At 40.1% G+C, this 12,278-nt stretch overlaps 1 protein-coding gene across 1 annotated transcript; it reads right to left on the reverse strand.

Moving 5' to 3' along the window:
- Positions 1-1,020: 1,020 nt before the first annotated feature.
- On the reverse strand, positions 1,021-6,164 carry LOC132882806 (kelch-like protein 33). The gene is made up of 4 exons (XM_060915924.1): positions 5,378-6,164; positions 2,060-2,999; positions 1,807-1,977; positions 1,021-1,540 (listed from the first exon to the last, which is right to left on the reverse strand). Exons 1-4 carry the CDS (start codon positions 6,162-6,164, stop codon positions 1,021-1,023), a joined length of 2,418 nt encoding a protein of 805 aa, XP_060771907.1.
- Positions 6,165-12,278: the final 6,114 nt, after the last annotated feature.

A 12,278-nucleotide genomic window follows, 5' to 3' on the forward strand; every position in this document is an offset into this window, starting at 1 on the left:
GCCGTACACTCCACAGAGCAGGGCTTTATGGAAGAGTGACCAGAAAAAAATAATTGCTGAAGAAAACTTGTTTGGAGTTTGCCCAACAGCATGTGGCAGACTCCCCAAACACATGGAAGAATATTCTCTAGTCAAATGAAACTAAAACTGATCTTTTTAGCCACCATGGGAAATGCCATGTGTGGCACAAACCCAACATCCTGAGAACACCATTCATACAGTGAAGCATGGTGGTGGCAGCATCATGCTGTGGGGATGTTTTTCATCTGCAGGGACAGGAAAGCTGGTCAGGTTTGAATGAAAGATGGATGGTATTAAATACAGGGCAATTCTGGAGGAAAAGCTGTTTGAGTCCTCCAGAGGTTTGAAACTGGGATGAAGGTTCACACTCCAGCAGGACGATGACCCTAAACATACTGCTAAAGCTACACTGGAGTGGTTTAAAGGGAAACATTTACTGTAAATGTCTTGGAATAGCCTAGTCAAACGTCAGACCTCAATCCAATTGAGAATCTGTGGCATAACTTGAAGACTGTTGTACACTAACGCAACCCATCTAACTTGAAGGAGTTGGAGCAGTTTTGCCTTGAAGAATGGCCAAAAATCTCAGTGGCTAGATGTACTAAGCTAATAGAGACATACCCCAAGAGACTTGCAGCTGTAATTGCAGCAAAAGGTGGCTCTACAAAGTATTGACTTTGGGGGGTGAATACCTATGCACACGCCAGATTTCTGTTTTTTTTTCATGTTAATTGTTTGTGTCACAATAAAAAAAAATTGCACCTTTAAAATTGTAGGCATGTTGTGTAAATCAAATGGTGCTAACCCCCCCCCCCCCCCCCCCCCCCCCCCAAATTCATTTTAATTCCAGCTTGTAATGCGACACAACAGGACAAACACTAAGGGGGATGAATACTTTTGCAAGACACTGCATGTGACAGTTTACAATTAGCTTTATTTCTAACAAAAATTTAAAATATAAAATGCAGTAAGTTATAGAACTGGATAAAGCAAAAGTCTTCATTGTCTAAGGTAATGAGGTAAAGCCAGTACACAAGCAGCTATACATGTATTAGAACCAGGGGTTCCACACAAGTTCTCCCAGCGTTGTGTTCTAGGATCAAACCTATGGACCACATTTGTGTCACTGTAATCCTCATGGCAATAGCCACCAATTATATAAATCTTTCCTTCCAGCACTGCAGATGCTGCGCTGACATGAGGTAAAGACATGGGCATAATGGCACACCAGCAACTGTTAACTGGATCAAAGAACTCACAGGCTAGCTGGTCAAGTAACTGTCCATCCACACCTGAGACACCACCAGCTACATATAGGCAGTCTTTCAAAGTCTCCATGCAGTGCTGGGCCCGGCTCTGGGACATATCTACAAGGTATGTGGTGCCTTTCTCTGGGTGGTAGAGCAGCATGGATGCCAGGCACTGGTATCTACTGTCAAAGCCTCCTGAGATGAAAATCTCTCTATTCCATACACTGGCAGCATGACCACTTAAGGACAGGTCCAGAGGGTGAACAAAGCTGGAGAAGGTAACAAAAGAAACTTGAGCTATATTAAAGTGTCTGTTGTTAAAAGTGTTAGCCAAGTTTCAAAAATTTTATAATGATCGAATTTTCAAGTATCTTTACATTTACATCTTACCACTTTAAATTTCAGTACACAGTTTGCTTGTTAGCGTGTCACAGATTTGATATCCCATATCTCAAAAGTATTCTTTATCCAGATAAAACCTGATAATCCTAAGATCACAAGTTGAGTCCAGTGTTTCAGTGTTCATCATGCTTACCTCCAGGAATCTGTAATAGGACAGTAGACCTCTACACTTCCAACATTGATGTCTGAATCTTTGTCTCCACCTATGGCAAACATTTTTCCATCCAAAACCACAAGAGCAAAGTTGCTCCTTCTCTCATTCATATCAGCCAACCTTTGCCAACTGTTTTGGCTTGGATCATAGCTGTTGAAGAGGGTAAATATCATAAATGGACCAGAAACCTAAAAAGAACTACCTGCAATTTGAGAATAGTGCGGTACTTTACCTATAGGTGCATTTCATAGTGTCATCCTTTCCATAATAATGTCGGCCACCAACTACATATAGTTTCCCACTTATTTCTCTAACACTATGACAGAATCTTGGTTTCTCTGGTAAGTCTCCCAGTTTTCTCCATTCAACTCTTTTCATTAGACCGACATGGTTGCGGAAGGAGTTGCTGAACCACATTTCCCTACAGGGTATGCGTTTATCCAGGTTTTCGGTGATCCTTTCACCACCAACAATGACTAAAGTTTCTTTAGGAAGGTAGATCCTAAAGTCTGAATGGGAATTAAAGGTATTGGTACAGAACTCTTCAAACAGGGACTCATAAAGGTCCTGACTGCTGACTTGTGGCCATGACATTATCACCTTCACTTCTCTGAATTCTGTAAAGGTCATGAGAGGAAATAGGACCATTCTCATTAGATCCCTGGCTTCTTTCACCCTAGTCCTTGGATCGGCCTCAATCCAAGATACGACTGCTCTGAACACAGACAGCTCTGATGTTACACAGAGACAGTTGCTACACAGATATATCTTCAGCTTCTCCACTGGCAGGTCCTGAAATTTCAGAGTGGCTGTTATATCCTCAAAATGCCTAAGCATATAATCTTCTGCCATTTCTTGCAAGTCACTCATCTCATAGGCCTCAGCAAAAGCAACCACATCCAGACATCTATGATCATCCATTTCTTGCTGCATAAAGTTGAGACAGAGCGAGAGAGCAGGTTGGAATTGGAACTGAAGAGCAGTGGAGGTGAGCTCAAAAATGCAGCCCCAATCAAGAAACAGATGTCCGCTGTAGCAGCAGTGAAGAAGAGCTTCTAGTTCAAGTGCCCCCATCAACAGCAGGGACACTGAGGTCGCGTGGGTCTCCTTCATACCGCTACTGAACATTGCATGGAAGTAGTCACTGCTGGCACTCAGAATGACCCTGTGTGCTGTAAATGACAAAACAACAACAAAACAGTGATTGGGCTCGATTGGTTTAAAAAATGGTCACAAGTAGAATTTTCAGTACACTTTACTATAAGGTCCACAAATAAGCATGTACTATCCACACATCCATTTCTATATTGCTTGTCCATCATGGTTGCAGAGAAGCTGGAGCCAATCCCATCTGACTTTGGGCAGGTACACCCTAGGCAGGTCACCAGTCTATTTCAGGGCTAACACAGAGACGAACAACCATTCACATTCACATATGGGCAACTTGGAGTAGCCAGCTGACCAAATCTTCATGTCTTTGGATTGTGGGATGAAACCAGAGCTCCCAGAGGAAACCCACGCAGGCACAGGGAGAACATGGAAACTCTACACAGAAATGCTCAAGTTGGCCACATGGTTTGGACCCAGAACCTTCTTGCTGTGAGGCAACAGTGCTAACCTACAATGTACTAATATTTTTATGATTTCACATCAGGAAATAATGAAGCATATGTATTCTCTGAGTCAAATATAAATAATGGTAGTAAAAAAAAACACAATTACTTGAGTACATACTTGAGTACTAGTACTGTAGTAATAATTCACTTGATTAAAAGTAAAAGTACAGCGATCAAGAAAATTTACTCAAATAAGAGTAAATACACTGTCGGAGGAAAAGCTACTTGAGTAAATAACAAAATTAGCTACAATTCAAATAACAATTTCAAAGGATTCTACATACCTGAGGAATGCATGTTTAAACAATTGTGTAAGCTAGCCAAGTGAGCTATGCTGAAGTGAATACCACCTCCGTTATCAGCAGTACACAAAGAAAAGTAACATTAGCTGGCTAGTTAACTTAGCTGTTGGGCTTTTAGTAGCTTGCTAGGTTGATTAGCTAGCTAACTAGCTAGCTCAAGCATGTTAATTCATGTTTCTAACTACATACGTAGTTATCTCTGTCGCAGTGATGCCCTTACACATTATTCTTAATCATTACCTACGGTATAGGCTGTAGCAGTACCTAAATATATTTAACACAACAGCCAGTTGCTTCTGAATATTAAAGTGATTTTGTAAGTTTAATACTGAGATTTCACACTTTAAAACCTCCAATGATCTGGCTATCTAGTCGAACTCACTCAGGTAGCTAATGGCTGAACTGTACATGTTTACATATTTTGATGTTGAGCTGTATAATATCGATATCGCCATGGGTTTTGGATAATTGGATAAGTTGCGGACCATTTTCATACTCTTACTTTGTAGCATTTACGTCACTTTCTACTCTGTAAAAAGACATTTATAATAGTAATAGTTAAGCATTAATATCACAATAACTAATTCTCTTAAAAAATACCATGACTTGCTGTATTAATAAAGATTATTTACATTATGAAGGGTGTGATAGGAATCATGGAGATTACACAAATTATAAGCTATAATGTAAGTCCAGGCAATTGGGCGGCACAGTGATGCAGTGGTTAGCACTGTTGCCTCACACCAAGAAGGTTCTGGGTTGTGAATATCTCAGCTGTGTTCTGTGGTCAGAAATGAGTAGTATGGTGGCTGCCAGTAGCTCCTTTTATATGCCTGTGGCTTGGCCATGTTGAGCTGCATCCTTCATAATTCAGCTATTCAGCTGCAAGAAAGGATGCAGATTAGGTAAAATACCCAGCCACTGGGATTGTACAAGCCAGTGTATACTTATTGCTGGTCCCAAGCCTGGATAGACTGGGGAGGGTTGCGTCAGGAAGGGCATCTGGTATAAAACCTATGTCAAATCAAAATATGTGGAACAGATCCACTGTGGCGACCCCTAAGGGGAGCAGCCAGAAGAAGAAGAAAACGAAGAAGAGGTATGAAACACAAGTTTATAATGCTACAGTTCTTACTGTGCACTTGAACTGATCAACTTCCTGCAAGAACATCACCCATTTTTATAGCATCATACCAATACAGTTGGCTGGTTGGAGTTGGTTTGTTATATTTGACATATCGCTGATCTCTTATCTTGTCCCTGAGTTTTTCTGCAAAAAATAATGTGACAAAACAACAACAAACATCCAGTGAGCAACTTGTTGACAGGAAGGCTATGGTAACTCAAGTAACCACACTTTACAACCGTGGTAAGCAGAAAAGCCTCTCAGAATGTGCATTACATTGAACATTGAGGTGGATAGATCATAACAGCAGAATACCACAGTGGATTCTACTCCAGTCAACCAAGAACATGGCTAGCAGTTGAAGAAACATTGCCTAGTCTTTATTCAATCTTCAGTTGTCCAATTTCAGAGCAGATACTGTATATAATATGCTTATTTGTGGATGTCACAGCAATTTTCCTTGTTATAGACCATAAAATTCCAACTATATTTTTATGTCTCCATACCACTAAATGTTCTTCCTTCAGCCTCCACCTCCACATCACAGCCCACTCTCTCATCCCATAGATGCCTGATGGACTGCAAGCTGACCTTCTTCTGTTCTTCAATTGAGATTGTACTATTTTTCTCCTTCATCTTCTTCTCACAACCTTTCTTTCTTTCTCTTTCCTCTTCTTCTTTGCAGAGCTTCAAAACCCTGGGAACTCCCAGATAGAGAGCAGCAGCCTGAATCTGAGCTAAAGAGCCTCTGTTCAAATTAGAGATTGTTCCAGTGTAAGCAAACTCCAACACTGCAGATATGCCCAAATTAGATACTTCAGGACCAACACATAAAAATATCTCTCTCTTGTTCTTTTCATTCACTTGTTGGAGCATCTGCTGGACGAGGGAGCTTATAGCAGCCAGGACTAAAGAGTGAGCATGGAAATTAACCTCACTTTGAGTTCTTAGGGTGAGATCAGTGAGGAAAGACAATCGTTTCATTTCATCCAAAGCTTGGAAAATGTAGTTTGGGTAGGCTGGGTGGCAGTATAGTTTTTCTGGATAGTCTTCATATTCTTCACTGGTTTCATGGTTAGTGGCACCTTTGTCATTATCATTATCGAAGTATGTCTTCTCAAACTGATGTGTGTTGTCGTGATCATCATCATCATTGTCATCATCAATAGTAGGAAAAAACACCACATCATGACTGCCACCCTTTCTTGTTTGCTGCTCACTTCCCTGTAATAGCCTCATATGTCTTGCCCTCTTGTCTTCTTCAGGGTTTTTGTCTTCCTCTGTGTCATTCATGTCTATACAGCTGCTTTCTTGTCCACTTAGCTTTCAGGATATTTTTGTTTCTGTCCCTTTTTCCTACCTTGTCTTCTTTCTCTGTTTTCAAGGATGCTGGCAAGTCATGTAAAGGACAAGGCTGAGCCACAGCCATAACTAGTCTTCACCTCTTTTGGAACTCACTTTCTTCTCATTCTGTATTCCTCTAGTAAAAAATGGTTGCAGTAATAACAAGTAGCTGTCAAGTACTTGGTAAAAAAAAAAAAAATGAATCCGCTCCAGTCAGTATGTTCACAGTGTTCCTCTTCTGCCTACTTTTCTAATACTACACCAGTCTCTGTGATTGGAGCTCTTTTGAACCCCCTCACACACCAAGCAGAATGCTATTTTTACCATATCTCAGAAGTGTCTTTGAATTATGGCCAGCTTCTGAGCGACATTCTAAAGCCATCTTAAGTCATCTTAAGTGATGTGTTTACATTTTCATTTGTGCTGATCAAGAGATCAGATCACATTATGGTGATTTATGCTCAAATTGAGCCCTGATCACTCATCAGGCCTACTTTCCTTAGTCAGTCACTATTGATGAGTAGTGCTCCAAAGATTACTAATACTAATCAGTGTTGCTTTAGCAGTTCCGTAGCCTTTGGTTGAAACTTACTTTGAGGATGAACTTTGAAACTGGTTGCAGATCAGTGCAAATATTTACTGGAACAGTAACTGTTTCCTCATCCTGACCTTGGTTTCATAAGAAGGCTTAGACACAAGGCTGAGGGAACATCTGACAGCCTGAGGGATTAAATCAGAGGCATAAAATTCTTAGGCAATCGGAATCAAATTGCTCCTCCACAGCCAGAAAATGATATCTGGGTCAAGCCATAGGGGACAAGGTAGCAACAAGCCTTTAGTAAATAAAGAGCCAGAAGTCTTTCTTGCTCAATATCTGTATTAAGTACCAATTAATTTGTTTTCAAGGCTAGTCACAGCACTGCTTTCTAAGCTTGTTGTAAAGAATAATCACAATAATTTATGAATGAACTTGGACAGTGATAAACTTTAAAATGAACCTTATAAGAATGCAGTCAACTCCAGATTCACTGCTAAACTCCAAAATGAATATCTAATGAATAGCCCATGCATTAAAGGTTCAGTCTTTGATTCTATTCCAACACACTTTTTGTCAAATTCAGAAAATATCTCCTCATGAACTGTTAGCTGTTCGTTCTTTTTGCATGCTGAAAAATCCAGTATTCATGCATAGCCTTAGCTTTGTACATGGGAAACAATAAACAATAACAAAGTGGCTTGGATTGAGTCTAATTTCAGCCAATTAGCAACTGTGGGTGAGGCGTTCATGCACGTGCACAGGACAGGGGGAAGGGGAGGGGGGTATGAGGGAAAGGGGCAGTGGGACCGAGAGGGGGATGGTCATCCACGCTCCATGCCCATTGGTGACAATAATGCACCAATTCATTCTTTGCTAGCCACCAATAAACCTCAAAGACGAAAAAAGAAAAGAGGGCCATTGGCTGGAAGAGGTAGCATCATAAGCAGCAAGGAAGCAGAAAAAAAACAAACCCTAGCTAGCTGGGTCTCCTGCCCATCCTGCTTTCCAGTGGCTGCTCCCTGGACAATAAAATGGGCTACATCCAACTCCAGCAGACTACTCAGCGTGAGTTTGGAAACTGTTGCACCTTTGTTTTCACAGAGACATAGCTCAGTAACAATGTTCAGAACACTGCCATTCAGTTTGACGGGCTTGCCTCTTTTTGTGCCAACAGAAATGCATCTCTCTGCTGTAAGTTTTGCAGTGGTTACTTATGTGTTTACATCTACACGGAATGGTGTAAGAACTCAGTACTAGTTTCCAGTTACTTCTCATCACTTTATTCACACTAGGACTGTGTACTGGTCAGTCTTTTTTTAAGTTTTTTTTTTTTTACTTTTACTATTGCCCTGTTCTTGAAATTATTGTACTCTCTTATGATGTATACACATGTATACAGTGGTGCTTGAAAGTTCGTGAACTCTTTAGAATTTTTGATATTTCTGCATAAATATGACCTAAAACATCATCAGATTTTCACACAAGTCCTAAAAGTAGACAAAGAGAACCCAGTTAAACAAATGAGACAAAAATATTATACTTGATCATTTATTTATTGAGGAAAATGATCCAATATTACATATCTGTGAGTGGCAAAAGTATGTGAACCTCTAGGATTAGCAGTCAGTTTCAAGGTGAAATTAGAGTCAGGTGTTTTATTTAAAGAACAGGGATCTATCAAAGTCTGATCTTCACAACACATGTTTGTGGAAGTGTGGAAGTGCACGAACAAAGGAGATTTCTGAGGACCTCAGAAAAAGCGTTGTTGATGCTCATCAGGCTGGAAAAGGTTACAAAACCATCTCTAAAGAGTTTGGACTCCACCAATCCACAGTCAGGCAGATTGTGTACAAATGGAGGAAATTCAAGAACATTGTTACCCTCCCCAGGAGTGGTCGACCAATAAAGATCATTCCAAGAGCAAGGCGTGTAATAGTCAGCAAGGTCACAAAGGACCCCAGGGTAACTTCTAAGTAACTGAAGGCCTCTCTCACATTGGCTAATGTTAATGTTCATGAGTCCGCCATCAGGAGAACACTGAACAACAATGGTGTGCATGGCAGGGTTGCAAGGAGAAAGCCACTGCTCTCCAAAAAGAACATTGCTGCTCGTCTGCAGTTTGCTAAAGATCACGTGGACAAGCAAGAAGGCTATTGGAAAACTGTTTTGTGGATGGATGAGACCAAAACAGAACTTTTTGGTTTAAATGAGAAGCATTATGTTTGGAGAAAGGAAAACACTTCATTTCAGCATAAGAACCTTATCCCATCTGTGAAACATGGTAGTGGTAGTATGATGGTTTGGGCCTGTTTTTGCTGCATCTGGGCCAGGACGGCTTGCCATCGTTGATGGAACAATGAATTCTGAATTATACCAGTGAATTCAAAAGGAAAACGTCAGGACATCTGTCCATGAACTGAATCTCAAGAGAAGGTGGGTCATGCAGCAAGACAACGACCCTAAGCACACAAGTCGTTCTACCAAAGAATGGTTAAAGAAAGAATAAATTTAATGTTTTGGAATGGCCAAGTCAAAGTCCTGACCTTAATCCAATCGAAATGTTGTGGAAAGACCTGAAGCGAGCAGTTCATGTGAGGAAACCCATCAACATCCCAGAGTTGAAGCTGTTCCATACGGAGGAATGGACTAAAATTCCTCCAAGCCGATGTGCAGGACTGATCAACAGTTACCGGAAATGTTTAGTTGCAGTTATTGCTGCACAAGGGGGTCACACCAGATACTGAAAGCAAAGGTTCACATACTTTTGCCACTCACAGATATGTAATATTGGATCATTTTCCTCAATAAATAAATGACCAAGTATAATATTTTTGTCTCATTTGTTTAACTGGACTCTCTTTATCTACTTTTAGGACTTGTGTGAAAACCTGATGATGTTTTAGGTTATATTTATGCAGAAATATAGAAAATTCCAAAGGGTTCACAAACTTTCAAGCACCACTGTACACACATGCACTTTATGTAGTCCTGTGTAGGTCTGTGTAGTCTTATTTAGTTCTGTGTAGTCTCATGGAATTTTGTGTTGCTTTATGTAGCACCATGGTCATGGAGGAGCATTGTTTCATTTTGCTATGTACTGTACCATCTGTACTGTATATGGTTGAAATAACAATAAAGACACTTGACTTGATCATGGTATTTGCTCGTGCAACAGTTACGAAGGGTTTTATAGCCACATAGATCTAAACACGCAAGTTTGCTAGCACAATTTGGATTGATGCACAATTCAAAATGATATGCTAGATAACATTACCTTCCTTGTTAGTTTAGTTACAAACCTATGGTCCTCTCTTCTATCACTGTAGTTTTGTAAAAACAATCTAAATCTAAAAATTTGGATATCAACAATCTTTCTCCAGAATCTTTTAGTGAGATTCTGAAATTGGAACACACTGTGTAAACACTTCTTTCTGCAGAACACTGGGTTCAAAATTACCCACACCCCACAAGTAATATTTGGTGAAGCCCAAACTGAACTTCTCCCTGTAATGTCTCATAGATATTTTGAATCACTGCTCCATTTTGAAAACTTTTTTAAATTTAGACTACAGGTTTTTCATAGGCTTCAAATCCAGATGCTGAGATGGGCTTTGCAAGCCATTAATTTTTGTTTCTGTTATCATTTCTGTGTTAATTTGGATGCATGTTTGGGGTCATAATATTATTAAACCTAAAAAGGTCCAGATAGGTCAACTCATAACCTCCTAGCAGAAGCAACCACTGGTTAGTTAGTTATGGCTGGGTTCTTGCCCAAACTGATAATCACATCAGTTTTTCTCTGGTTAATCAGACACAAGGTATACCACCACTCTTGCTGGAGCAGTTGGGGGTTAGGTGCCTTGCTCAAGGGCACTTGAGCCAGTCCTGCTGGTTCAGGGAATCGAACCAGTGACTTTTTGGTCCCAAAGCTGTTTCTCTAACCATTTAGCCATGGCTTCCCCCAATTAAAAAAAAAATTTATATATATATATATTTTTTTTTTTTTTTTTTTTTTTTTTTTTTGAGGGAAAAGTATTCTCAACCATTGGTACTCTCAATAAATGCTGGGTTATTTACATCACTCCTTGGGTACATACAATCACTGGGGTCTGGGGTCATTTTGCTTTGTTATTTCATATTAGACAGTTAACACAACAGAACATTAGGGTTGCCATTAGAACCCAGCATTTGGTTTAATTCTTTTGCTGGAACCCAACTTTTGGGTCAGTTTTACAGCTGGATAGAACACAAAGCTGTTCAGAATTCTCAACTGACAGGAAAGTGGCAAAGTGAATGTTTGAGAGAAAATCAATAAGTAAATTATTTCTCAATTTATTAAATGTGTTTTCAGATTTAATATGGCATAGCTTGCTCCTTAGGGCATTGGGTAAGCTTAGCTAACTAAATCAGCTGAATAAATGTTAGCTTTTTTTTTTTAGTTTAAGATTACTAGTCAGGTTACTTGATGTGCCTGAGGGATCAAAGGTCACAGGCATTCAATGTTGGTTTTTGGCCTTGCCTCTTATGTGCAGAGATTTCTTGGGATTCTCTGAATCTTTTGATGATATTATGGATTGCCAATATGTTGAGAAATGTTGTTCTTAAACTGCTGGATTATTTAACCCAGTTTTTTTTACAAAGTGGTGAATCTCACCCCATCCTTGCTTGTGAACAACTGGGCCTTTCCAATTACTAACCAACCTGTTTACCTTTAGAATGTTTCAAACGGGGCAGCACGGTGGTGTAGTGGTTAGCACTGTCGCCTCACAGCAAGAAGGTCCTGGGTTTGAGGCCGGCGAGGGCCTTTCTGTGTGGAGTTTGCATGTTCTCCCCATGTCCGCGTGGGTTTCCTCCGGGTGCTCCGGTTTCCCCCACAGTCCAAAGACATGCAGGTTAGGTTAACTGGTGACTCTAAATTGACCGTAGGTGTGAATGTGAGTGTGAATGGTTGTCTGTGTCTATGTGTCAGCCCTGCGATGATCTGGCAACTTGTCCAGGGTGTACCCCGCCTCTCGCCCATAGTCAGCTGGGATAGGCTCCAGCTTGCCTGTGACCCTGTAGGACAGGATAAGCAGCTACAGATAATGGCTGGATGAATGTTTCAAACAGGTGTTTGTAAGCATTCCATATCTTTCCCAGTCTTTTGTTGCCCCGTACCAACTTTTTTGGAACATGTTCCAGGCATCAAAATTTAATTTGATTTCTGAATTTAATTCAGAATGAGTGTAAATTTAAAAAAATAATCAGTTTGAACATTAAATATCTTGCCTTTGTATTGTATGCAATTGAATAGGGGTTAAAAAAAGATTTGCAAATCATTGCATTCTGTTTTTATTTACATTTTACACAGTCTCCCAACATTTTTAGAATCAAGGCTGTATAACTTCAAAAACGCATTGTGCATTTTCCCTGCACCACTGACGTGCTTTTTTGACTTATAAGTGAACTGAACTAGATTTCTTTTTACACCCAACCTGCAATACCTGTTCACCAATATATCAAATTTTCCAGGTTTTCATACTTAT

Source organism: Neoarius graeffei, chromosome 3 (assembly GCF_027579695.1).
Source record: "Neoarius graeffei isolate fNeoGra1 chromosome 3, fNeoGra1.pri, whole genome shotgun sequence".
In the NCBI taxonomy this organism is placed as follows: domain Eukaryota; kingdom Metazoa; phylum Chordata; class Actinopteri; order Siluriformes; family Ariidae; genus Neoarius; species Neoarius graeffei.